Source organism: Anser cygnoides, chromosome 2 (genome assembly GCF_040182565.1).
Source record: "Anser cygnoides isolate HZ-2024a breed goose chromosome 2, Taihu_goose_T2T_genome, whole genome shotgun sequence".
NCBI classification, from domain to species: domain Eukaryota; kingdom Metazoa; phylum Chordata; class Aves; order Anseriformes; family Anatidae; genus Anser; species Anser cygnoides.
In genome coordinates, this window is record NC_089874.1 from 48,850,074 (window position 1) to 48,877,805 (window position 27,732).

At 48.5% G+C, this 27,732-nt stretch overlaps 1 protein-coding gene across 7 annotated transcripts in view; it reads right to left on the reverse strand.

Annotated features, from left to right (window-relative positions):
- The window catches only part of NFATC1 (nuclear factor of activated T cells 1), a 120,401-nt gene extending 92,981 nt beyond the window's left edge, over nt 1–27,420 (reverse strand). For 3 of the 7 annotated variants that reach the window (XM_066992041.1, XM_066992040.1, XM_066992042.1), the window contains exons 1-3: nt 26,932–27,418; nt 16,459–17,557; nt 7,431–7,590 (exon numbers count right to left, since the gene is read on the reverse strand). In XM_066992041.1, coding sequence (XP_066848142.1) covers nt 7,431–7,590; nt 16,459–17,557; nt 26,932–27,067 — 1,395 coding nt within the window. In that variant the 5' untranslated portion in view covers nt 27,068–27,418. Of the gene's footprint in view, nt 1–7,430; nt 7,591–16,458; nt 17,558–22,518; nt 22,677–26,931 lie in introns of those variants that run through there. The other 4 variants (XM_066992045.1, XM_066992044.1, XM_066992043.1 and 1 more) reach the window with 3 other exon arrangements.
- Nucleotides 27,421–27,732: the final 312 nt, after the last annotated feature.

A 27,732-nucleotide genomic window follows, 5' to 3' on the forward strand; every position in this document is an offset into this window, starting at 1 on the left:
GCAAGGGAACTTGCAGCAGTTTCACCAGCAGGACGAGAAATGCCTTAGCCCAGCTGCTGCAGCTTGTGCAGATACTTTCCTAGTGTACTGCTGCAAAGAAATTGCCTATGTCAACCACTGATTATATTCACTTTTTTTTTGTTTCCATCTTCATTGAACACCACCCACTGGCAGATACTACCAGGCTGACAAAACACTTGCACTTCATTTCCTTAGGTAGAAAAAACAGGGAGGGGTAGGGGGCAGAATTTTCTTTTTTTTTTTTACATTTTGCTTTAGACCAGAACGCTTGGGAAAAATGGAAATGGCAACTTCTAGAATGAAAATTCAGAGACAGAGCAAGAGACATGGCATTTGCAACTTTTAGCAGAGGTGATGCAATATTAAGTAGGTGAGAAGAAGGGGTGGAAAGAAAGGACAAGAAAAGCATAGCTCTCAGTCAAGGATGAGTCCTGATTCCTCCCTGGAGAGCAGCAATAAACTTTTTTGAGGTACACTTCCAAAATAATGATGAATCACCCTTTCAGAAAACATTCAGGAAAAACTCCTGCACACTGCGATCAATTCACTGAGTGAAACGATGCAGCATGAGACCTGAATGAGGCATAAGAAAAGAAAGACTTCTATTTTAATGTTCCCATTTTCCTTGGCCTTACAAAGACTTCTATCACATTCTTTCTAGACATTTAGGGGGTGTGTGCAGCTCGTCACCAAAACCAGCCAGACAAGGGGAGCAGAAAGGATGGTTCTGTGCTGGCTCTGTGTGGAGATAAAGATAACTCCTCTGCCTCCTTGCTAAGTCTAACCGTGATGGAAAATATCCACTCAGCTGTGTAAAAGAGGTACCATGGAAGAACAACGGCATGGTTTGCATTTTATCAGTCACTGCCAGAGGACAGCTAGATGATGGAGCAAAAGCAATGCCACCAAACTCCTTGTCGCAAGGGATGAGGCAGAAAGGAAACTGGGAGAGTCCAAGAACGAGGGAAACTGGGATATGATACCATCCTCCTTCCAGAGGAACGGTCAGTGAGGCTGGAATGAAGGCAAACCTAGGAAGCTGTGCTGAATCCTAACGGCTGGAAAGCCTGATTAAGTATCTTGTTGTCCTAACAGACGGGACATGTTCTGCAGTGTCAGTCAGGCTGAGCGTGGGCGAGGTATCATTTCTAAAGGAGCGCAGAGTGCATCCCCTTGAGTGCTGACTGGTGGAAGTTTAGTTTTTCACTTGGAAAGGGCTGTTGCTCCAAAGAGCAGAGGCCTGTCCCCAGGACCACTCATAAATCAGAGCTGAAGTTGCATTTTCAGGGTCATGAAATCCTCGCTGGCTGACAGAAACACACTTCCCAGAGTGGCTCCTGTCTGGACTTGGCCCTTCCTAGACAGCCATATAGGCTACCTATATGGCTGTTCTTGAGGAGTTACTCTGTGGGACCAACTTTATATGAAATACTGAAAAAGAGAAACTCCCCCCTTCCCAAAATAAGGTTTTCTAATGATGAAAAGCCGTGATAAAAAACTTTCAACAGGCTTTCTTCCATTCATTGGATTTATAGAAGTAATAGCAGCCTTAAAACATCTGTCAAATCACTCTGCTTTTCCGTTTTGATTATCTGTCTGCTAGTTTGAGGTTAGTTTTAACTATACACATCCAAGAAGTGAGAAAGTCATTCAGCTTAGATTTATTCTTAAGAAGTACCGGCTGTCTAAAATCAGGCTATAAAATGTAGGCTCCCTGTCTGGTTCGTTGTACGGTTGCATGGCTTTGTGCTATTAATTGCAACCTGGCTAACAGGTGCTTGCTAGTGTCTTTATATTCTCACCATACGAAAGCATTATATTTCCATCTGGATAAAAGGGTGATGCTGTCTTCTATAAAGAAGCCAAAAAAAGCACAGAGAGGAAGTCCACTGTGGCACGGTAAATTGAATCATTGCTTACTAACATGAACATGGTCTCTTTTCTGCTCTGACAGATTAAGAGTGGTAAGGAGAAAATGATTAACATGAATTTTTCCACATCTAGTCCTCTTGGTCAGGTGTCAGACAGCCATGAGCTGGACACACCGCTTCTTCCTCAGGCTCCCTTGACTCACCCAGCAACGGTGGCAACCCTGTCTTTTATCACAAACTCACAGGACTCAGGGTTCCCTACCAAGAAAAGTATTTGCACACGCACTCCAGGTATATGAGACCTCCCATACTATGTGCTTAAAAATTAACCACAAGCTTGCTCTTGCTGCGCATCGTCACAGCATTGCTGTGAAGGACTTGCCCTGCTCTGCCTGGAAGGGCCTTTCTCTCGGGTTCCTTAGCCCTTCATCTCCTTCCTGTCATCAGTTGTGAACATCTCTTTCCTGTCTTTTCCTTTAGCTCTGAATTTCTCCCTTCTCCCCATATTGCTGGTATAACTGTGCAGCTCTATTACCTCATGTTGTCAATTATTTGTGAAGCAGTGTGCATGAGAAGTGCTATATGAGACTGTGAAGTTCAACCCTAACATCCCAATTTGAATGCGTTTGCATTCTGGACTGACTGCTGCCCCCTGAAGTTACAATGGTTTGATATTCCCTAGGGGGTTCACAGAAGGTATTCATAGCTCTTGAGTCTGAAGCTGAAAGGATTTAGGTACCAGCGGTGGCCAGTGCCTGGACCCTGACTACTTCAGCTCAGTATCCAAAAGCAACAAAACCAACTGACTCAAGGGAAGCAAACGATAACATATTCCATGTGTTACAGGAGTGCACGAATAGGACTGAGCCATGTTGGTGCCTAATTGTGGTGATGTGGAAATGTACAGAGATAACAAGTGAGCGATTGCTTTCGCTAAGAGTTAAATACCTGTTAGATATCAGCGGATATAAAAATCCCAATATATGCCTCAGAGCCCTTTAAAATTGCACCCAAAGCACCTAACGGAGATCTTCTTGAGAAATGAGACAATCCAGCTGTTTTGTACAGGTCTCCTGACACAGACTGTGTAAATCAGCAGGCAAATCTTTTGTTTTGCCTATAAAATGAGGGAGTTCAGGCTTATCATCTGTTCACAAGCTCAGATCAAATTCCTTATTGGAGCACACAAGACATATGTATATACACAGCCTATACCATCTCATTGCAAAGCATGTGGTACAGTGAAAGGCAAGACTGCATTCGGTGTATCTTCAATATTAACTTTTTCAAGAAGAACACAAATCTGGGCCAATGGTGGGTTACCTAGATAACAAAAAACAAACAAGCAAACGAACACCAAACCAAACAAAAATCCTTATTTTCTTCCCTTTTTCTAACTGATTTATCTACCTCATGTTGAAGCTGATCTTGGAGAAAATTCCTGGCATATTTTATGTCAAAAAATTAAATCATAATCATGACTTTTGAATATGCTTACTTGACTATTCTGTGCAAGTGAGTATTTTCTTTCACCCTTTAGTCCAGTCTTCTATGGGAGTAATTCAAATGATTTAATTAAACACGCTTGAGTACTTGGATTTTATCTCACAGATATACCACGCCCTGCCTGTAAAAATTCCATCTCAAGCAGCCAAAGTACTTGACTTATTCCAAAGATGAGTTATTAATTAGAATAACTATAGACCCTATATTTATAATCTGGTGCCATCATTCCCCCGAGATTCCAAACTTTTACTTGCAGATCGCTTACGCGCAGCTGAAACAGAGCCATCCTTGGCTGGAACATAACCCCTACCTTATGCAACCACTCATAGCCACTTTTAAAATAAACAACATGAGATAGATTGAAATGGAGGAAATTTTTAGGATGTTCTGGATGTAAACCCCTTGACTTAAGCTCACCCCACTTAAAGTACAACTTTAGCTATTTAACTTTTCTCTTTGTGGGTTTCCTGTACTAGCCATTCACTGCATCCCACTCCATTCAGAGCAATCGTCATCCCAACCATGTATTCCTGCACATGCTCCGGTGCCAGCACAATGCTAGCAGGCCTGATTTCATTCCCCAGCATGGTCTGAGCCCCAGGCATCAGCCTCACCTGGCACTGCATGCAGTTTCCTGATGCTTATGGCCAGCTGGGGCACCAGCTCAGCTCTGACTCAGAGGGGAGAGTACCCCAGTCTGAAATCATCAGAGGCAATTATAACCAGCAAAATACTTCCATGAGCCAGCGAATAAAAGCCAGTGCCAGCCGTGAGCTCACCAGCACCGCTCCCCGCCACCTCTCGTTTGCCAATGCTCTGCAGCATTTTTAGCTTCCTAGGTGTGCCGGCTCACCACACTCTCAGAACATTTAGCAATCAAGAACAGAGATATCTCAGGGCTGCCACAGCATCCAAACATCCACAGAGGTAAGCGAAAAACATATGAGAGACAAATATTGTGTTACAGGACTCACCAAAAACCCTCATGAGCAACTTTACACTCCTAAACACAGAAGGGAGGGTGCAGCCATCCCAGAGAAGGATATTCAAAGGAAATCCTGCTGGCATGAAACAGGCTGGGAGGCAGCCTGCAGGTGTCCCCAATGAGCAAGCCCCAGGCAGCTGATGGACGGATGGTAAGAAGCAAGTGTCACCTCCCTGCAGCAGGCTGGGGCAAGTCCATGCTGCCATAAAAAAGTCATATGCCTGGAGGAGCTGCTAAAGCCAAGTTAAAAAGTGGTTTCCAACCCCAGACTTAATGTCATACCCACAAGAGATGCCTACCCTCTTACACTGCCGATCTCCTCATCCTTGCCTCAGACACCTCCTACTCCTGGGCTCTTCCAACTCCTCAAGGAACAGACAGAGCAGCAGCAAGGGAGCTACTGCCTAGAAAACATGCTCCAGCTGCAGAGAAAGCAACCTCCCGACAATCGGTGTGTAGTTTTTGCTGAGGAACCATGCCACAAGCAGCAGATGCTTTTTAGATTTTCTCCTTCTCTGTCTCAGCATGCCCCAGAGATATGTGGAGGTATGAGTGTGAGAAAATCTTCTGTCTGGAAAGCAGGATCCAAGGGTGGGGGAGCTTCAAATGGAGAAGGCAGGAAAACACCTCTTCTGCATTTTCCTTATGTTGAAAGAAAGGGGGAAGACCTTTGAAAAAGGCAGAATTTAAGCAAGCTCCCCCCAGAGCACCAACACAGGGAAAGACCTGACTGGCTGCAAGGGTAGGAGGGAGGAAATAACACAAATGGATAGTGTGAGAGGTCAGAGCAGTTTTATGAAGGGTTTCACTGAGTCAATACAGTGGAAAACACTGGGAAATACTCGAGGAAAAAGTTTGATCTAAAATCTCACACCTGAAGATACTGCTTGAGCTTACACATGGGTATTAACTTGGAGGTTTGGGATCCTCTTTGTATGACAGTGGATTGAGTCAACCCCTTGACCCAAACATCTGCAACACCTGGAAATACATTGACTCAGAGCTGCTTTTTACAGCTTTTGTCAGTTGCAGAATTATCAGAAGTTACTCCCTAGATGACCTCCTCCTTTATTTATTTTATATATATATTTTTTATATTAATAATTATAGTATTTTATATATATTTATATATTTTATATAAGTATTTTCTTTTTTGACATTCATCCATCCAGCTCTGGTCTAAGTCAGAAGCTTTAAAGTATTTCCTCAAACAGATAACTCTGGCTGGGATGACGATATTAATATGGAGAAGCTTTTTCTGGCCCTCTTTTTCTGTTCTTTTTGGACAAAAGTATGTTCAGGTTGTAGTAAATGTACAGGAAAATACATTAATTTTTATTAAACCGGTAGAGTCAATTGACATGGCTAGGACTGACTGCTTCCTGCCTTTCCTCTAATGCCCTTCTGCAGCTTCCTCTCCTTTCCTCTCTTCTGACAGTGTTTGTGTTTGTGGAAGTAGCACACTCACTCCCTACAGGCTGGGATGGGGGATGACAGGGGAAACGTCTGGACACATTTAGTCCAATTAAATGTTGGCATCACATTCAGTCTTTCCAAAAAGCACGTAGGAAACTTTAAATGTCAGGCAGGCCACTGTGAATTGATGCCTCCCCGTTTACGTTTCCTTGCATCAAGCCACAAACAGAGTAGGTATTAATTGTCGTCAAGTGCACGGCCACAACCCTCTCTTTAATATCATTCATAAGTGTTCTGCTAAAACCTTCAGTCTTTCAGCAGATCGCTTCCGTAATCCCATGTCACTGATGAGTTTTGGCAGAGATAAAGAGCAAACTCCATTTGCCACTGACAACTCTCCCTCACTTTCCCTTTTTAGCTGTTGCACCAGTACACAAAATCTGTAACGGCATTCCCTGCTGAACGTCACTTCAAACTGGCATCATTCCTCCGAGCTACGTGTTTGCTAGCAGGGTTTTCAGGCAAACAAACAAACGCACTCTGCACGTGTGGTCTGCACACCGCCTTGAGCTACCCCAGCCTTTCAAAACACCACTCTTCCTACAGAAAGGTTTGTGGCATGAACCCAAGTATCCCAACCACAGAGGCAGCTCATGCCTCGCTCCCACGGATGGTGCCCTGACACCTGTGGGGTCTGCTGCGGGAGGGAAGTGGAAATACCTGGGGTCTGCTGCACAGAAGGTCACAGCCCAGGCAGAATGTGCTGACACTAACTTTGGGGTGAGGAAGAAGCCACCATCGAGGGACATGGACAGCTGGCTCTCTCCCATTACTTTTTTTTAAAAAAACAAAAAACACAAAATAAACAAAAACTAAATCTTGTTCTTCCTGCTCCTAAGAAAAATCCTTTAAAAATGAGTGACACTAGTCCCATAAATTGATTAAGGGTCAGTTTGGAGTGTTACTAAATTATATGCTTTATATACAGAACTGAAGAGTTTGTTGGAATTCATGAAACTAGACTCAGACCTCAGATACTTTTCAAAGCGCCTAGAAGGGCTTAAGGAACTAAACAGAAAAAAAAAATCAAGAAGCCTCACTTTGCACAGCATTCACTGCAATATCTAAACCAGCGACGTAGTTCCACATTACCACTATGGCTCTGCCCTCCAACATGTGTTCACAGCTTTGATTAGATCCAACCACAAGTTAAGGACTAAATGTACTGAGACACGTCCCCAGCTGATTTCAGTATAAACTGCATGTCTGGAATGTGACTTCACAGACAGGTCCATGGTCACGGCATTGCAGCTAAGCATTTCCTAAGCTGCACATTGATGCACGGACAAAGCAGATATGCATTTGTGCCGTATTCACATTGATAGAACTGCTGAGAGAACAGTCAGGAGAAGGAAAAGAAGAGAGCAAATGGGTAGTGTTGCCATATTTGTAATAAAGGCTTGGTCCACCAAGTTTTAAAAAAAATGTACTGCACAGGCATACTCGCATGCAGTAACCTTTGAGGACAGGAAAAACCTCCCATCGCTTTTCAGGTTTGGAGAAGATACGGTGTTTACCACAGAGTGCCAAGACCAACAACCTGTGTGTGCTTCCATTACACATTTTGGTACCTGCACAATCGGGTGGCCCCCAGCAGATGCCTTCACAGCCCCTCGGCTGCCTTCTGTCTCGTAATGAGCTCGGTGGTGGGATTTCGGCTGCACTTCAATACGCAGTTCATAAGGTCCCGAGTGAGACGGCAGCTGCCAATCAAGGGCAGGCAGGGATGGGCTATAATGGAAAGGAAAATATATTAAAAATTAACATCAAGTACACTATCACAAACCACAAGCATCCAGCACTATTACTTTAGAGACCGTGTTTCACAGTTCATCCTTCACCATCCTACATTTAAAATTTCATCAATATAGATAATGCCACGACATAAGTAATTTAGAAGGTAATGGTTATTTTATGAAGATTGAGTGTATTTGATGGCCCAGATGCTATCCAATTTGTAAACAAAATGGAAAAACGTTAAGACACTGCTTACAAACATCTTAATATATTGATTCTTGAATCAAAAGGACAAAGGTAGGCGGAAAGATGCAGAGGAATTTCAGGGAGAGTATTTCTGTTGTGAAAGAGAATGCCAAGCCAGCTCTGGAGAAGTTATACATTTTATGAATCTAATGGATTTCAACAAATCCATTTTAGGTGTAAAGAACAAAAAAGCCATTTCCCAGCTTTCTTCCAAACATACAAACAAGTCACAGTCTCAAAGTGAAGCTGGTCTCTCCCTGGTTCACACAACACAAGAAAGCAAGATCTGAAGTCAAAACTTGGTTACAAATCCTACCAAGGATGACGCACAAGCCAGAAGAAAATCCAGCTCACTCTTCCGGCTCTGTATTGACTCAGCAATTAGTGAACTATTAAGGACTCATTACTATCACAAAAGTAAGCAGGCCTGACAGTATGAAATGGTGGGGAAGTGCCATTCTTAGAAACCCACTTCCAGAGTAAAACCACACTTGAAAACACTGTCAGGAGAGTTCGTCTGTAAGAAAAGCCAAGCTGGTGCTCTGGGGAAAATAAAAAAGAAAAGAAACGAACAAATATTTTTGAAACAGTGTTAGGCCTGATACAAATTTATTGACTTTAAAATTGGCTCAGAAAGCTTCATAATGAAAACACTAATTTTATGCCCAGCATGTATTTCTTCTTTTGGTAAATTCTCCTAACCAGGGTGCCCTTCAAAAGCCATTGCAAGTAGTTAACTGGCATAGCTGCAGCTCTTCCATCAGCCTTCATCAGCCTGGAGAAGAGGATCATCATGCGGGACAGCTGTCCTCAGCCCCCCTGTTACCCCTGGATGCAGGATGACCCCCACACAGGACAGCAGGGTGACCACGGTGGTGGGCATGGCACTGCTCAGTGCCCCAGGCTGGATGGCACTGCCAGCCATGGCACGGGGCCCAGACACAACAGAGGGCAGGTGAGCAGGTTCAGGGGCTGCACAGCTCCTGCTGGAGGCCGAGCGGAGGCTGGCTGTCTGGAATTTACTGCACTGGGTGCATTTATTACAAGCATGTATTCAGCTGAAAGCTGAGTGCTCCACACAGCACCACTCCAGCATGCTGGTGGTGGCTCCATGGGCATTACAGTGTTCATATCCCCCAAAGCATCTCCACTACCTCCCACTGAGGGCCAGAGGCTTTAACCACTCGTACCCACCACTATAAGTAGCACCACAACCATACAAAGGAGGCTAGAAAGTGCACAAGTCTTCTCAGGCTGGGGTGTAATACCACATGCTTTCATTTAATTTTATTTTTAATGTTTATCCAGTACTTTATCACCAGCATATTTCACTTGAATCTGCTAGTGCACAATGTGCATGTACGTACACTCATGGTACTTCACATGGTGTCAAGTTTCTCTACATTATCCTTCTTCACTGCCTATAAATTTGCCAGTTTGAATGACTTGAGTGCCTATGGACAAGCACTACTTGCACTACAGAAATTACCCATTTCTGCAACAAAATTTGAAGCCATGCTATGGACAGGGCACCTGACGATAAAAACACTGCACCAACATGGCTCCCTGGGTTTCTGTAGCACATTTATAATTTTATAAACGGTGGCTGCTTAAACCCAGCTGATACGGACATTATTTCATAGCCATGGACTACATACGTACTACTGCAGCCTTTGGGGGCAACCAAATGGTATACTGAAGAGGAGGTATTAGCACCTCTTGCACACTCTTCAGCTATTAGACACATACCAAAAGACCCAAGAGCAACCTAAAAACTGTAGACAATTGGCTATTGCATGAAAGCCACTTCTCTTTGCCTAGTGCATTAGGTGCACATTCTTTAGTCTGAAAAATTCTAAAAAAAAATAAAAAGGACAAACCATATTTGACTAATGATGAATGACAAAGCACAGCAAAAACAGCTGTGCCTCTTCTGGTGATGATCAGCACACATTTTTAAACAGATGTTTCTGTTTTTAAGTAAATTCTCACTTGATGAATCTTTTTTTTTTTTCCTGAGGACACAATATCTATCACATTGTTAAAAAAATTAATATTAAATTAGAATGGACTACTCTAACTGGCAGCACATAGTCCTCGAGTGAAGAGAGATATTTTTTAAGATATATGGAACAAAGTAATAGTTCCATAACTAATTAAATCTCTTAAAAATTAAAATAAACACTTTCAAATCAGCACCTGAAAATGTCAGTATAATAAAGCTGTAAAATTCATATTCTCAAATAAAACCTGAAAATAAAATACAGTTTGTTGTTAGTCTGCAATCTATCATCAAAATTCCAAAATACCACCTGCTCAATTATAAATTGACAATTAATGACAGTTTTCCTGATAAAGGAAGCGGAGTGATGCATTTAACGGTGTCATGGGTTGGGGCTGTCAGAGCTATTTCCTATGTTAGGTTATCTTCACCATGCACTTAATTTCCTGCAGCTAAACATGGTTAAAGGAAAAAGCCACCAAGCAAATAGTGTAGGGGTAAAACAAAATCTGGTTGCTGCAAACAAATCTTATCAATTTGAAAACTACCCCAACTAGTGAGCATCACGTGGAGGGCAGATGAGCTGCTCCACTAGGAAGGGGAGGGAGGGAGAAGGAAAAGATCTTCGCACAGTCTTCATATCATATATACATTAGTGCATTTCCCTCAGACTGAATTTTCCACCAACTGCATATCTGTCCCGCTCCTTTCTACACTGTAATAAATTCCACTGTATTCATTCAAAATGCTATAATGAGGGATGGTTATTTCAAGGCAGGTTCACAAAAACTGGTAGACTGTAGAAAACTCACTCAATGTAACTATGTCCTACATAAATCAGATTACAAAACAGATGAATAGTGATTTATTTTGCATACACCAGATACACAATATGATTAAATCAAAAACAGATTATCCAGTCTGGCTGACTTCTGCCTTTAGCAGAAAGATTTATCAAGTTACAGGGAAAAAAAGAAAAGATATTAAGCAGCACACTGGAATATAGACAGGGAGGAAACAAAACCAAAAAACTTCTATTAAACTTTGCAAAGGTGTTTAAGCCCCATTTTCACAAGATTATTATGCATTCAGGAATGAAATTGCCTTTCTCTGCATAAGCTACTAGATGCCAAAGGCCACTTGAAAAAGATTTGCAAGCATTTTTGTCCTTAACTAGGCTGTTGTGCAAAAGGTGTCAGAACAACTGCTGGTCTCACACAGGGGACAAACCGTTCTGCTTTGCCAAGTATCACAGCGTGGAGTCATCTACCAAAGATAGCTGCGTGACAGTGGCAAAAGCTGCTGCCCCACAGAGCAGAGTGGTAAGTGTGTTTCAACACCTGAAGTAAAGCAAGTGGCTTAGGAGTGTGGCTGAGCCTCCTCCACTAACCTTATTTTTACTAAGAGGGCGTGTTCCTTCAGAAACAAAAGCATAAGCTTGAGAAACCACAGGGCTGCTGAGGCTTTTACCAGGCTGCTAAGCTTGCCCCTGTTCCAACCCTGCACCAAATGCAAATATGGTTACAATTTATTACTTATTACACATCTCACGTGAAAGTGGATGACTGTCGAAGATCCTAGGGTGTTTTTTAGAAGAGTAAGGAAACAACAAGGCTCCCTGTAAGTCCATGCACTGGCTTGTGATCTGAGAAATGCATGTGCTTTATATTTTACCTGTGAGTTAACACGGGTAGACATTTTTTTTTTAATTTCCTATCTGACAATTGAGCAATCTGGCTGCAAACTGTTAACATACACGCTGTGTCCCACCCCAGACTTGGCTGTGTTTCTCTGACATGTGGAGCAAGTAGCAACTCCACCAAGTTCATGCAGCACTTTGGAATCCCTCACGTTGAGATCTAAAAATGTGAGTTGTCGTAATGCTTACAGATAATACTCAGCACAACAGTCCTGAAAGTTAACATTCAGAGATAGATTTGCATAGGAAATTTTTCATTTGTCAACTTAGAGAAAGAACAAGAAACTACTGCCGTAGGAATGGCAGGAACAAGTGGCTTGCATCACATCTCTGCTTGTTCCGAATTTAGTATCACACAGTGCTAAAACGAGCTTGTGAAGGAAGGCCATCAATAAGAAGCTTATAGGGGTGTTTGAATAACTAAAAAGCAGTCAGAAGAAAGCGTGGGGGGGATTTAAATCAATCAAACAAACAAAATGGTTTACTGAGACAGGCTTCCAACCAGACTTCAGCCTCACAGTACAGCAACCCAGTTCAGTCAAAAGATTTTAAGAGATTTTTTTTTTTTTTTTTTTTTTTTTTTTGCTACACGGTGGCAAAACCAACTCGTTAAGTCTGTAAATGCCCCCATTCCGCATGAATACAGCAAGAAAGAGAAAAAGGCTGGAGATGTTGCGGGCTCTTCCCTGTCCTCTCCCTCTGTTCCCCAGTTAACAACAGCTAGCCCCAAAGAGATGGTTACCAACACACAGCCACAAGTCCCCGCTTTACCGGGTCTTGTCAAGACAGCTCAGCATTTGCTTTGTCTGAGGAACTTCCTCTGGTTTGCCATAAACAAAGAAGTTTGCCATGAATGCACAGGTCAGCAAATCTCGTGTTGCCGCACTTGTGACATCTTAAGATAGCTGGGGCCCTTTTTCATCTTTAGAAACCCCAATTTTGTGAGAAACTCAACTTCTCCCCAGTAAGGTTGTTCTCTATCTTATCATCTGGACCAAATCATCTATTTAAAAACAAAACCAAAAATACACAACCATAACAAAAAAAAAAAAAAGTGCACCCAGAAGGTCCACAAATCAAAAGAATGTGGGGAAAAAATGTAGCACTTTAAAATCATGATTTTTAAAGAAAATCATGCAGTTTGGGGCCTCAATGGATGATTTTTGTATGCTTGAGTTTCATACTGTCACAGTCACAAAAGTGGAATCCAAAAAATCCACAAAAAATAAACAAGCCCATTGATGCAGATAAAAGCCAAATGTGCTTTTGAAAGTGGCAGACAGATATCCAAACATACATTCTCTGTGTGCAAATTACAGCCTCCATATGTAAAACTACATGTTTCTCTCTGTGGTTTCAAGAACATATATGTATATTTTTGAGGCTGAAAAGGAGACTGAAGCTAAAAAAGTGTGGCTTTCAACTGTTTAAAAAAAAATAAACCATACAAAAAAATACAGTAGAGAGCTTTTACAAACCACCTGGAACTGGGTGTCTATTCCTGGAAGCTCCTTTTCATGTGGCAGACCTCAAACATGCCATACACCTGACCAACAAATCCAACCACTTTTCTTCCCACCTCCCCCCAGATACCCTACATCTAATTAAAATTAAAGTGATACAGGCTAACACACTTATTGGATTAAACTGTTATTAAAACCGATATCAAAATAAAGTTATTTTGAGACTCAAAATAACTACAAAGCATATAAAGAAGCCGTTACTTTTCAATGAGTAAGAAATTGGTTCTAGATTTCAAGTTGTGTTTGGTCAAGTAGAGCAGCAAAAGAGGAAGACATAAAAAAGGCATAAGATACTCAGAATCTGGCATTGTCATGAGTGCCAATCCTTTCTGCTAGAACCAATAATGATTTGGGACATGCTGATGAGTGGGTGAGAAATAAAAATAGGATCTTAGTCTCGGAAAGAGTTACTAATACCATGCTGTCAGTACTGTCTCCAAATCCAAGCGCAAAAGTCAAACTCTGTACTTCCATCTTGCCTTTGACAGAGCATGAAAAAGTGATGTATAAATATCAGAGACAAGAAAGCAACTGATCTAGCCATGGTTTGAGAAACACGGAGTATCACCTGCCTGTAAAATAAATGGCTGATGGAGTGCTTCTTCTTGTATATTGAGGTCTGGAAGAGGCACGATTCCCATTGTCACCTCACGGTTTGCTCCAAAGCTTCTCATGCTCATCTCTACTTGGCCTCTCAATATCTTCTACACCAAAAGCCTTGGCCTGAGGCCATGGACAGCAGTCAAAGCACCAGGGACGAAGTCCTAGCTGCACTGGTAACCCGAAGCAGCCTGCCTGCCTAGTGCTGTCCCCGGCAGCAGGGCCAGGGCCTGTCCTCCCACCCTCTCTCACGACCCTCAGCACCTACACGCTGACTCGTGCACAGGAATCATCAGGTCGTGCTGCTAGCCCTCGGTGGGCATCTGCCAAAACCTGCTCTGAAGAGCCCACAGCTGGTGGATCTGGGATGAGCTTCCAACCTGGTATGCCTCACATTCCTCTTAAGAAATCAGAAGAAACTTGGGGCATGAAAAGACAATATTTCTGTTGAGCCAGGCATTACTTTCTCTACTCTTATTATTCCTCTTTGTCCCAGTACTTGAAAAGCTGAAAACTGATTTGAGTTTTAATTACAATAAATGAAAAACTTCAATTTTAGAGATGATACAAAAAACCACTGTTTCTCTTTTAGACTAATGCCTGCCATAAAAACACAGGAAAGGAGACAGCCACGCACCCAGCTCATGCTGCTGGAGCTTATTCCCCAGCAGGGAAATACAGGGGAATGAAAGGCGGGGCGGGGGGGGCATCAGTGATTTTCCAAGGCACGCTTGCTTTTGATGAAAATGTAATGCATATTCAGGAAGTGACAGAGGAGGTAATCAAATATGGTTATCTCAAAATCATTATGACCGGGTAGATTTTGGAGCCTGAGTTGTTTGTTGGAACTTACCCCTAAAGCCCCAGCATTTGAAATAGAACAGATGTGTAAAATAACAGGAAAAAATTCCAGATCTGTTGTGACAAATTCTTAACCAATTTTTTTGGAAAGATTTAAAATAACATAGTTTCTGTTGCGTAGGCTGTGATCCTGTTGACGTCTGTGCTCAGTTGCCCAGCACTCTCATATACATAAAACGAGAGGTATTTTTGGTGGAAGGAAGCATGGTCAGTGTATCTGATTGGTAAAATAACTTAAAATCACATTTCAACAGTAACTTCCAACTGCCCTAGAGCACAAGTTAATGAGATCACATGGAAACATATTGTGAACCAGGAAACATATTTTATATGAGACCAAAACAGTGGAAAAAATGTTAAATACACAATGTAGTGGGGCTCTGTTTTGTACACTTCACCTTTCTTGTTTGTGTTAGCACACAGGAATGCTAGGTTGCCTTCTCACTGACTACATTAAAGTGCCTACAGGCGACTCTCTGCAACAGAAAGATAAAAATGTGTTTGGTCAAACTGTCACATTATTGCCTGTGCAGTCTTTGGCAAAAAAAACAGCCAAACACAAAAGCAAACGTCCTGCCTCTCCGATAAATTCAGACTATTTTACACCTTTGGTGGGAGAACACAAATGTTTTTTTTGAATACACAGGAAGGCTCTGAGGGATTTACTGAGTGTGATAAGACCCCATCCCTGCGCTGAAAGACAGCAAGTGCCCACCTGTGGGTGGCTCCAGCAGATACAACAGGACGGTCACATCTCCCAGAACTGAACTGGGCCAAGGTCCTACCAAGGAGCTGGGACAATGCAGAGAGGAGTATGGGAGAACAGTGAGGATGAGGAGGGACAGTGCTACTTGTTGTAACATGAAGGGCCACGGTCCACGGTCCAGTTTTTGTAGGAAGCAGGTAGCAGAGAAGTGCTGGGTGGAGACAAATGAGACCGGCAAGGTTGAGAGCCAAGGAAACTATCACTAATTAAAATATTGCAGCTATGTGTCCACATCTTTCATGTTGGCAAAGACAGTTGTGTTGTTAAATGCAAGAAGCCGTGTGTTCTTGAGGAGGAAAAGGAGAGGGACTGCTATAACAGTCAGGGACTGGAATAGGCCTGTGAACGTTTGGAAAGCCAAACTCTTTTTCTGCACCATGTGGCACTGTATATGCAGTCTTAAGACTTCAAAATAAAGACTGTAATTGAGACCAAAAGACAAAGCAATGCATGTAACTCAAATCCAGGCTGTTCTTTGTTCCTTTCTACCTGGAGTCCTCTTATGATAAATAAATGTGACAAGTATTATCAGCTTACAAATAAGGTTTTCTTCTTTAAACATAAAAATGGTGGAGAAATGGAGAAAAAATAAAATCACTGTCCATTGCAGACAGAAAAAGAAGACTGGTATTAAGCTTTCGTATAAAGTTTCAGATTAAGTAAGTGCTGAAATAAGTTGTAAAAGAAACATATTCCTACCCTGTTTGTATTCACTGTCTGTAAAGCACAAATGTAAAGTGCCCTGTAACAGCACAATAACAGGAACATCTCATAGCCCTGCAGCAAAAACATGTTAAGACATGATGAACAACTTCAGTAAAACCTTGGTTTGATGGTACCCAATTGTCCTGCTGCCTGTCAAGCTTCTGAATACCCCTGAACATCCTATTTCGAGACTGGCTGGACTTGGGCTTGACCCCTGGGAAGCAGTAACCAGTTACAACCAATGAGCAGTCAACTCCTGAAGTGGCCTTTTTAACCTTTCAAAGATGTACTCATGGTCACATCACACTAATGACAAGAGGCAGCATCACGAGAAATGGCTAAACAAAATGAATGGATGGGTAGATTTGGCTGGAAACAGACATGGGAAGGGGAAGGAGGAAAAAAAAAAGCATACAGTAAAGATATTGCCAGGATTGTCCTCTGAATCAGGGCTCCTTACCTCATGTAGGATGTAGGAGACAGAGACTTTGGTTTGGCCCACTGGTATGGATGCTGTGGCACAGACAGGTACTGCTCACAGAAGTTTCCTTTCCTGATATGCTGAAAGCTGGAGAAGTCTTCTGGTGACAAATCAGCAGTCGGCGATATGGTCCCATGATCCTCGCCAGCCGGTTCGGTTTTGAGAGTCATGGATGGGGTGTGGTCGATGGCGGTCTTCCTCGACTTGATGGGAATCCCATCGTTCATATCTATCGTGCTGTCAGTGGTGAGAGCATTGATGGCAGCGACAATGGCAGAGCTGGTGTACTGGTTGGTGTTCCCCAGCCACGTCTCATCTGTGACGCTCACCCGTGGCGAGTTTTGTGGTGAAGGTGTTGGGGAGTGGTGTGGCGAGTAGGAAGTCTGCCGGCCATTGAGGCTGTACTTTCTCTTGTTGCAGGGAGATGGAGGCCTGGAGTTGCGGGCCCCCAGCCAGTTCTCCTCTGTGATGCTCGTCCTGGGAGATGTCGATGGAGAGTGCCTTGGCGAATTGAGCAAAGTGCAGGCCACCATGCCACGCTGGTAGCCTTCCTCTGTGTCAGTGGTCTTTGGAGAGACACACGGGGACTGCCATGGAGAGGTCTGGGGCGAAGTGTATGGGTACGAGTAGTTGGACTCGTAGGAAGACGCTTCAGAGTTGCAGCTTCTGGAAGACAAGCTACTAGCTGGACTCAGGCAGGACGGGTCTCTGTACGCCTCGATGTTCGGTAAGTTCAAAGTGGCAGTGGAAGGTGATCGCTTTGCATTTGGGATGGCCTCCTCAACCTCATCATGAAAAAACTGGTTGTTGTTATGATGAAGTCCCATGTAAGAGGTGATCTCAATTCTAGGGCTCTCCAGTGCTGGAGCTCCATTAGGTCTGATGTTTGGAGGCAGGTAATATTCGGATGCCCCACTGTCAATGTGTCCTCCATATCCAGAAGGGTGATTTGTTGATGGGACAACTGAAATGACGGGATTTGATGTCTGAAGGCCATGACATGGAGTTGACAATGAGGAATGTGCCACATTTAGAGGCAAGCCAGCATTTACGTTTGAAGATGTATAATTATAGTGTTCTGGAAAACAAACAAACAAACAAAAAATAATGATATGAAGTGTTGCACATAAATACTCACTTAGCAACATACCGAGCTGGAGTGGAGGAACATGACAAAACACACAAGAGAACAGCACTCTTTGACAACCCATCAGACAGGCATGCCATGTTAGGGGAGAAGCTACAGACTTGCATCCTTGAAAATCCTACTAACTGAGCAGCACAAGACAAGCTATCTTGTGACACGGATGTACATGGACTGAGTTTGTCTTGAGGAGACATATGTAAATCTTCAAAACCAAAAACTGAGTCTTCAAACAAGGGTGCATCAGCATTCAGAGACTGCAATGCTGCCCAAGAGATGTGCTTTTACATGTGAGCCTAATTCCCTCGCTGAAAAGCTGGAATATTAAAAACAAAACAAACAAACAAAAAAAAATCAACAAAAAAAGTGGAGGCAGACTAAAACAAAGAACATGATCAACTGCATTCTGTTAAAAAAATTATACACAACTGAAATTTCCATTACAGCGAGTTTCCAAACGGTTCCAGTTAACTAGGTTTTTGGAACGAGACGGATCTATTGACCTGCTCTCATTTCTGGGACCACTTATCCTCCGGCCCAACTGGCAAAGACCAGGTGATGGATAAACATGGATGTGTTGCTACTCTGTGACAGATGAAATTCCACTGAAATTGCTGGTTCTCGCGCGTGCCACATTAAGCACTGCCAGCAGAGTGCTCTTGGCCAACTCTCTAAGCATGTTACAGCTCCGGGTGTATTAAAGAAACAGCACAGTTGCGCTGTGTGGAAAACCTGAAAAGTGATAGATCACATCACAGACTTGCACCAACACAGGGGAACAACCCAACCTTCATACACCTTCATCCCTGCTGTGCTATGGAGAACCTGAATCCCAGTGCTAGCCTGCAGGAGACTATCCTGCCCCACTGTTGGCCTGCTGGTGGGGCACCTTCAGCTCCACTCCCTCTGCCCTGGGGCTGCATGTGGGTCTCTATTTGCCACCCAGGGACGCCCCAGGCTGTGGACGGGGAGACAGGCAGCCCTTGGTGCTCTGAATGGTAGTAGGATCAGGAGTCACCCCCTGTGCCTTCTGGCATAGGGAGGCCTGGCGTCACCAGCACACTTGGGCCAGAGACCCTCATGCCAGTGTCTCTTGCCATACTGGGAAAAGATAGCATACAGCTATATATAGATATATATATAGATACATATATAGATAGCTATCAGCCCACTGAATTTGAGGTTTGGGTAATGCTGTTCTACAAGTTTATTCACAGCAGGCTGGAAATACACCCCGCTCCAGCCACATGCACAACCAGCATTACCGCAGGTTTGTTAGGGCAGTGGTGCTTTCCCACAAGACAAGGGGAAACTTCGTGCGCCCCAGGCCAGACTTGGTCCACACAGGCAACTGGTTCCCATCCCTCCCACGTGGCAAGCTCCCAGCAGTGCCCCATGTCCACCTTCTCCGCATAGATGCAGAAAAGCTCTGTTAATCATCGTGGCTGGTATTCCCAACACGACTCACTCCTCAGGAGTGCTGTGGATGCAAACAAGCCTCCGAGCAGGTTATGCCAGCCAGTGCTACCGGCTATTCGCTTTCTTTTGTGTATGAGCTCAGCCCTCTCTGGTGTCATCCTCCGGCTATCCCATGCTCATGTTTCTCTCTGGCAAGGACTCTGAGACAAATGGTACTTACAAAAAATTAATGTGCTCTAGCAGTTTCACAGCTACTCTGTGAAGTTCCAGCTGCTTTATGCCACGTCAGGTACCATTCACAAACAATAAGAAACAACATCTTTTCAGCTCACTTTCTACTCTACCTTCAGAAACGAGGCGTTTAGTGAGAAGAGTCATTAAATTACAACAGAGCATACCGCAGATAAAACTGGATTATTCAAAGCACGATACAGCTTCACACAGCATTCAAACAACAAGGCAAGGAGGAACTGTGGAAAAAGGGGTGCTCCTTTGATACGGGTCATCTGACTGCAGTGGTCATGGCAATGCACAGTTCTGCCTAAGGGACCAGAGCCCTCTCCTTCCAAAATTAGTTGCCTCTTCTTGCTGCCCTGTTGCGTGGCAGCACTGCTCGCTCACAGCTACTGCAACCACTACTTCTTTCTCACTTTTCACAGAAAAAAAACAAAACAAAACATCAAAGTGGCAGTCAGTGGTAAGACCTTCTCCGTTTCAGAAAGCGGCTCAGAGAAAGGGTCTAAGCAGCGCCTCCGAGGCAGCCCCAGCCCCTTTCTGCTTCCTCCGGCTCCGGAGGCAGGCGACGTCCCTGGCACTGTCCCAGCTGCTGGGATGCAGGCCCGGCTCTTCCTGGCAGCCCCACCACACACACCCCATGGGCCCTGCTGCACGGCCGGCCCCTGGCACACGGCCAGACACACTGGGCAGGGGGCTGGGGGCTCTGCGGGGTGCCCCAGCTCTGCGCCCACCTGGTGGGCTTGGCAGACCGGCTGTATCTGCTGACTGCAGCATTGACACCTTGGTTATTATAACTAATAAGTAAATAAACCGAGATTGTTATTACCTGTGTGAAAAGCACTGTGAACCCAGTGGTACTCTAAAATCTAACGCACAGCTAGGGTAAAAAAAGCTAGGGTAAAAATCGGACATTGAAGTCTGCCAGGGATCTGCAGCCCAGGCCGAAGAGCTGATACAAAGCCTCAGATTGGCCTCAGGAAACCAGCTTAAAAAACGAATATATAAGCAAAAGCTACCAGTGCTCCAAGCAACAAGTCCTCCTAATGCACATCACAAGGAATAGTCTCTTTTAGTACTATCCTGCACATTTTTAAGAAGTCAACTTTTAAAGGGCATAGGAAAAGTACATGGAATACATCTTCTCACACAATAGTACTCAAAATCGAAAGACCAAAGCCTTTACATACATAAGTTACCTTTAGGTAACTTAACTTTTCAGACAAATGTGTACAAAGAATACCCAACAAATATAAAAGCCTGAAAACCACACCTAGGAACAATACCAAGTCCTTGATTTGTGCACTAAAAACCACCAGATACCTTTGTGAAAAATCACGTTCCTGTGCTCAACTTCTGTATTCACAAAAATTTATCAAACACGCATAGTGAGCGTTCATAAAATGCTGTTGTTTTCCTTACAACAGTAAAGCACACAGAAATAAAATGCCAGTCTCGAGAGTGAAGGGAGATGGAAGTGGCTACATAGGTACAAAACTACACCACATAAAACAGCTTTGTGGGGTATTTTGACAGCACTGATATGGATGAAAGGAAAGTAATGCTTTGGCATGGACAGTCACTTTGACTGCGACCCTGATCCACAGAGGCTCCCTGCACAGCGCAGAGCCTGCGAGCCTGGGCTTAGGTCTGTACTGCTGCTTGTGGGCAGTAACTCACACAGCTTGGTACCACAACACTTTCAAAAGCGTATTTTAGTATCTTGAGCCAAACCTCGGTATCAGATAGACCAGCGGAGGTTTGCAATGGCCCGGTTGCCAGCATATTCACACTTACATTAGGTATAGCTAGAATAAGAAATTGGACCCCTTGATTTGTGAGCACACCTTCACATTACATTTCACTTCGACAGCATAAAAAAATCAGATTTTTTTTCTCTAGCTAGTTTCACAGGGCACAGGCTTTATCCCTTTCCATCATTAACAAGCTGATCCTACAAAGTACTGAGAACCATCATTTTTTATTTATACTCTTTAAATAGGACTGCTTAACACCTGCAGCTCAAAGGGGCTTTGGAGAAGGCAAAGGCTGTTTTACACTTCCAGACATGGAGCCACACCTAGGCTTACACTGAAGTTTATGCTTTCAGCACTGCCTAATGGAGTTACTCTTCTCACTACGACTTCGACACTTAAGTTGTTTAGGCCCCTCCACTTTCCAGGTGCCTAATTCATAGGAAATTACGTCTATAAAGCTTGGTGTGACACTCTTAAAAGCTAATTTTCTAAAAAACTGGGAATCTGCTTACAGCCATCTGGACACTGAGAACGTGCTGGAGAGCAGGGCATTAGGAAGGGGAGCACCGTGCACAGCTACGTCCTGACAGGCTGTAATATGCAGGGAAGGATTTGGGAACCTCATTCGATTTAAAGGGGAAAGCAGTGGGAAAAAAAAGTGGAAAAAGAAACTGGAACAGCCTTAAATCACCTACTTTTATTTTTATGGTGACCCGCTATCACTGAGGCTGTGACAGCCCGCTTCGTATTGGGAAGCAACGACAACTTTCCCTGTGTGTGTCAACTCCCGACTCATTTACCCTGTTCCCACCTCCAATATTGCTCAAAGTCATAAAACAGCCACACGGAGACACCGGGCTTGCAAACCGTGACCCACGACGAATCCGGGACCGTTATTTTTGCTTGCGGATGACCTTCAAGCCTGAATGCTTGGACGACCGAAACCCTGAGCCGAGATCGCTCCAGCTCACGGGAGGGGGGGCGAAAGGAAGGGCAGCAGGGGCTTTTCCCCCGGCCCCATCGCTGCCACGGGGCGAGGCCGGACCCGAGCTGCCGCTGCCGGCCCCGGGGCTGCGGAGGGCGGCGGAGCAGCGGCGCTGGGCTCGCTGCCGGCCAGCCCCTGGCAGCCTGCGGGGACGGCTCGGTCGCAAACTCCTGGCTGCGCAAGCAAGGCGAAACTCCGCGTTTCCGAAGAGCTCCGAAGTTTAACAAATCGCACACGGGCTGCCTCCCGCGCAGCTTCCCCTCCGAGACGTGTCACGGTACAGACACAAGGGCACCGAAAGGGAAAGCGGCTCCGGGCAGGATTTCACTGCTGGCTCCCGGTGCCCCCGGCTCGCCGCCCCGCAGCTGCGCAGGACCCAAAGTATCGCCCCCGCACGCTGCCTCCGGCTCGGGAAGGACCCCCCGGAGGGCCTCCCCCGCCCCCTCCAGCAGCATCCCTCCCCCGGGACCCCCGGAGGTGCCTCCCCGGCCGCGACCCACCTCCGCCACCGCCCTCATCGCTGTGCTTGAACTCAAAGAGGAAATCGAAATCAAACTCCTGCTCGGCCTCCACGCCGGTCATGGCTCCCGCCGCCCGCGGCGACCCCCGCCCGCCTCGCTCCGGCGCCCAGGCGGCGGCGCAGCCCCCGGCCCGCCCCGTCGGGCCCGCCCCGTCGCGCCCGACACCTGCTGCCGCCGGCACGGCGGGGCCGGGACGAGCTCCCCTCGGCGGCGGGGCTCCGGAGCGAGGCCCCGACAGGCGCAGGAGGCGGCCGGCACGGTAATGTGACCCCGGCCCCGACGGCCGGCCTATCTCGCTATCGCCGCCGCCGCCTCTGATCCGCCCTCCGTCGCTTTGTTGATGTTTCCGGGTCGATGCAAACAACCGCCTTGCCCTGCCCTCCCCCGCACCCTCCTCCCGCCGCTCCGGCTCGCACAGCGCAGCCCGCACGCCCCGGGGAGCCCCCCCGGGGTTACCCGCACCGGCGGGGGGGGGTGGGTGCGGGCTGGGGAGACCCGGGGGCAGCGGGGCAGTGGGCTTTCACCTGCTCCCGCCCGGTGGAAATCGCAATCGCCGCAGGTGCCGGGATCCCGCGGGGCAGCACGGCGCAGCCGGGGAGGTTTCTGCCCTCGGGGCCTCGCCTCTGCTCGCCTTGTCCCGGGAGGAGCCGCGCCGGGCGCTGAGCGCTGCCGAGGCGCCGGTCTTGCTCCGAGGGTCCCCACCGCTCCGCGGCTACGAGCCAGGAGGCTCGGAGCTCCTTATTCCTTTTTTTTTTTCCTTTTTTTTTTTCCTTTTTTAAATTTATTTTACTTAGTTGCAGCACCCACTAGTGCCAACTGCTATAAAAAGCGCATTAAAGTGGGGCTCGTAACCTACCATCTTCCTCCGTGCGCTGGCCTGGGAGAAGTCCCCCGGCCCAAGCTGCGTTGGTGTGGCTCGGCCGGGGCATGAAGGATGGCACGACGCTTCCCCGGCCTGCGGGGTTTTGCTGCTGGTATGGGTTTAAAATCGGTTAAACGAAAAGAAATAGCATCCATCTCGGATTAGAAATGCACTTCTGTGGGATTATACAAACCCATTTCAAAGTCTCCAACGCGCAAATGACCGCTCCGGCCCAGCAGCTAGGGCTCGCTGTGCCTGTTGAGTTCCCAGGATTTAAGGCCGGATTGCAAAAGGAATAGTTTTTTAAAGCAGTTATGGAAATGGTATTCCCTTCTAAACCGAGGGAATACCATTTTCCAGGCTTATGGCTGAAATCTCCACTGCAAAGTGCCAGGAAAACACAGTTTTTTTCCATCAGAGTCCATCGCGCTTTTTCCCCTCCCCGCACGGCCGCGCCGCAGTCTCGACGTGCCTCCGGAGGCTTGTCGGGAGCCGGCGCACGTCCGAAGCCCCCGGAGCAGCCCCAGGACACGCAGAGCTCTTCGGCCCCGGCACCCTGCTAGCGGGCGGCCCTGTCCCGGCACAGGGAATTGCCCTGCGGAGGAAGGGGTCTGGCCCGGGGCGGAGGCGGTGCCGGGCCCGGGTGCCAAAGCGCCGTGGGGCTGCCGTCGGTCCCCCGCTCGCAGCCGCTTCCCCGAAGGGCCGGGGCTGAGTCACACGAGTGTGCAAAAGGCCCTGGCAGCAGCGGAACTGGAGCTGCCGGCCCGTAGGGACCACGCTCGCCCTGGGATGCTGGGGCAGGCCGGGGAAGAGCGTCCCCCGGTACCCGCACACGGCCGCACCGCAGCGCGGCCCGACGGCACGGACTGCCGCCCCTCCGGTGCCCCCGCCGAGGGCCTACAAGCAGGACAGCCGCCTCCTCCGCAACCCCAGCCTCCGCGGCCGTGCCCCCCGAGTTCACGGGGTTCATCCCCACCCCCCGTCCTGCGGGGGGCAGCTTCCCACGGGGCCCCTGTCTCCTGCCAGGGCTCCTCGGGAGGGAGGCGAGGAGCAGCTCCCACATTGCTCCCGTTGCCCTCACTCCTCTGCCTCTTCCACATCTGGTACCCGCAGGATGGGTAACCTGTCCGAAACTACCGTCCAGGCGGTCTGATTGGCCAACTCCATAAATATTAGCGCCGTCAATAAAATATTTCCACTGGCACCCTTTCCTTGGAGAAGAAGTAAAGACGTAGAGAAAGGTAGAGCCGAAGTGATGCCGTACGTGGGGACAGAATGCGCTGGTTTAAAGCATTGAAAAGGGGAGAGAGAAACGAGAGAGGGGAGAGCCGATGTGCCCCGGGGCAAGGCAAGCTCCCCGTCGAGCTTTACAAACCGACCGACGGACCACCAGCCAAAATGCAGCATCGCCCCGTAGTGAACCTAAATTGTGCCAACTGCACCGATCGCACTGCAGGTCCAACAAGTGACCCAGCAGACTGGCTGCCCCAGCCGCAGTCACGCAGCCTGAAAAAGATTTTAAATCGTATGTGGCATTAGCCCCCAGTTATTTTCTGGACTCCGCACCTCTGTAGGAACCAAAGAAAAGAGCTGGGGCCGAGCTGCGCCCAGTCCTTCCACCGAGACACTGCGAGAGTTTCTTCCCAGGCTAAACATAAATATAGCCTATTTTCTGCCGTCGTTTGGTAATCAAGGAACACCTTAATTTGCAGGCAGCAATCCTGACTTTTAGGGTGTCCCCTCCCGCCGTTTCCTGGATTGGGTCACACCTTCTAGACGGCCTCATTCTCTCAGTCCCTTACAAAATATATCATCAACATAGGAGAGAATTACCGAACAGTGTCGGTGATATTTTAATACCGGGATCACAAATGCCACAGAAATCAAGAGAGGGGGATCTCTTTTTGACAAGAGACTCCATTACACATTTAGTCTCTGGGTGTAATTTTTACAAGTTGGTGCATTCCCTGCCCTTCAAGTCCGGAGCGCCGCAAAGGGTGTACAGCCCTCGGGGGTCCAAACGGGCGAGAGGAACGAAAGCCAAAGCGATTTAATGAAGCAGTAATTATATTCCATCTAAAACTGCCCTCGCATGCCTCAAAAGTGGAGCCGTGGTTGCAGCCGTGCTCGTAGCTTTTGCATTAGCAGGATCCTGTCAACTGAAAGGAACCACGGCAGTGAAAAATCTGTGTTAAGAAAGAGAGAGAGAAAGAAAGAAGAGAAAGAAGGAAAGAAGAGAAAGAAGAGAAAGAAGAAAAAGAAAGAAGAGAAAGAGAGAAAGAAATGAGGGTACTGAGCGACTGTCCAGCTTTCCTGGGACAAGCCCAGGAAGGGGAGCCGCGCTGTCCCACAGCGGAGCTGTGGAATAAACACCGCGGACTTGGACGCGCCCCATCCTCAACTTCTTCACAACTTTCTAAGACGTGTGGGCTTGCTATGCCCCGCCTGGGGCCGGCAGGCCGTTTCAGCCCGAGCAGCAGCAAAGCGGAGGCAAATAGGAAGCGAAGCGGAGAGCCCGGCAGCCCGGGGCGGCAGGGCAGGGGGCTGCCAGCAGGCCCGCAGCCGGGGGCTGCCCCACACCTGCCCCGGCACGGGGGCGATGCCCAGCATCACCCCGCAGGGTCCCCCCCGGCATCCCGCTCTGGTACCGAAAGGCTCTGGCTCGAAGCAGCGACGTGCAGAAAACGCAGCCAGTCGTCAGAGCGGTGCTGGGTAACGATGCTCCGGGGAGAGAAAAATGTCCCAACTGGCACAGAGGAGGCTGCAGTCAGTCCCCGCGCGGGCAAAACGCTGCCCCTGGCACTGGCACGTTCGGTGCAACCGGGCAGCTCCCGACAAAGCGCTTCCCAAGCCCCGTGCCCGCGATCTTTCTCTCCAGAAACTTTGTCGGCGTGCTTTCAGCGCACTTTGTGGAGCAAGGTCACTGCAGGGTAGTTACAAGGAGTCGCGACACGGCGCTGGGGCGACACGGGGCCGGGGGGGAGGCGGCGGAGCCCCCCGCAGCCTGCCCCGGCGTGCGGGATTGTTTTGGTGCGCCAGGGGACGGCTCACGGCTAGCGCGGCGCCTGGCACTGCCCCGAGACCCTCTCTTTAGGCGGCTTCCAAACTCTCCCGAGAGAATTCGCGAGGGCTGCTTGCAATTACGGGGCACATTCCGCCCCCTCCCCAAAAAAATCAGGCCTGCGCCGCGGGGGAGGCGGGGGGAGGGGGCAGTCCCCGAGCCGGGGGACGAGTCCGCGGCGTTGGCTCTCGAAGGGACCCGGGGAGCCCCCGCAGCCCTGCGGCAGCGGCCAGGCGGGGTGCAGCCTCCCCGCTGCCCGGCCGGGACCGGGACCGGGACCGGGACCGTACCGGGACCGGGGCCGGCGGGAGGCGCCCGGGAGCGGCTGCGCGGCCGAGGCGGCGCCGGGCGAGAGGCGAAGGAGACACCTATTGGCAAGCGGCCGCCGGCAAACCTCCGGGCCGCCGCGGGGAAACACCGGGGGACACCGCCACCCGCCCTCCCGCACCCCCCTCCCGCTGCCCGTTACCTTCCTCCGCCGCCTTCATGGTGCTGCCGAGCGGGCGGGCGCCGCGCTGCGGGGCCGCCGCCGGCTCCTGTCTCCCGCTGTCTGCGTCCCGCGACGGCGGCGCGGCGGTGGCGGCCGGCGGGGCAGCGCTGGGCATCCACCCGGCGGGGCGGCGAGCCCCGGCACCGCGCCCCGGGCCGCCGCCGGCCCCCGTCCGCCCGCCCGCCTGCCCGCCCGCGCCCCCCGCCCGCCTTCACGCCCCGGGGGCCGGGGCCGCGCCGCCCCCGGCGTGGGAGCCGCAGCCGCGGAGGCACGGGAGCTCGCCGCCGCCGCCCCCCCGGGGCCGGGGCATGGAGAGGAGGGCGGGTGTGCGTGGGGACTGCGGAGGCACTGCCCGCCGCGGGGCGCCGGGGCCGGCAGGCGCTGCCCGGCGGCCGGGCTACTGGGGCGAGCGGGTGAGCGGAGCGGGGAAGTCTCGCTCTGACGCAGGGCTGCGCGCCCAGCGCCGCCTTTTTAAAGCTGGAAAACACCCCCCCACCCTCCCCCCCCCCACCTCCCTTCCCTTCCCGGCCCCCTCTCTCCCCGCCCCGGCCCCGTGATGTCAGCCGGGCCCCGGCCCCGCCGCCGGCGGGCGGCCAGCGGGAGGCGGGCACCGGCGGGCACCGACGGGCCCCGGCCGCCGCGTCGCCAACTCGCTGCTCCGCGGGGCCCCGCAGCCGCCCGGCACGGCACGGCCCCGTCGAGGCCGGCCGCGGCGTCGCCGGAGGCTGCGTGCGCTCCTCGGGGGAGCGGGCGGCACGCCGGGGTCGCGAAGTGAGGGAG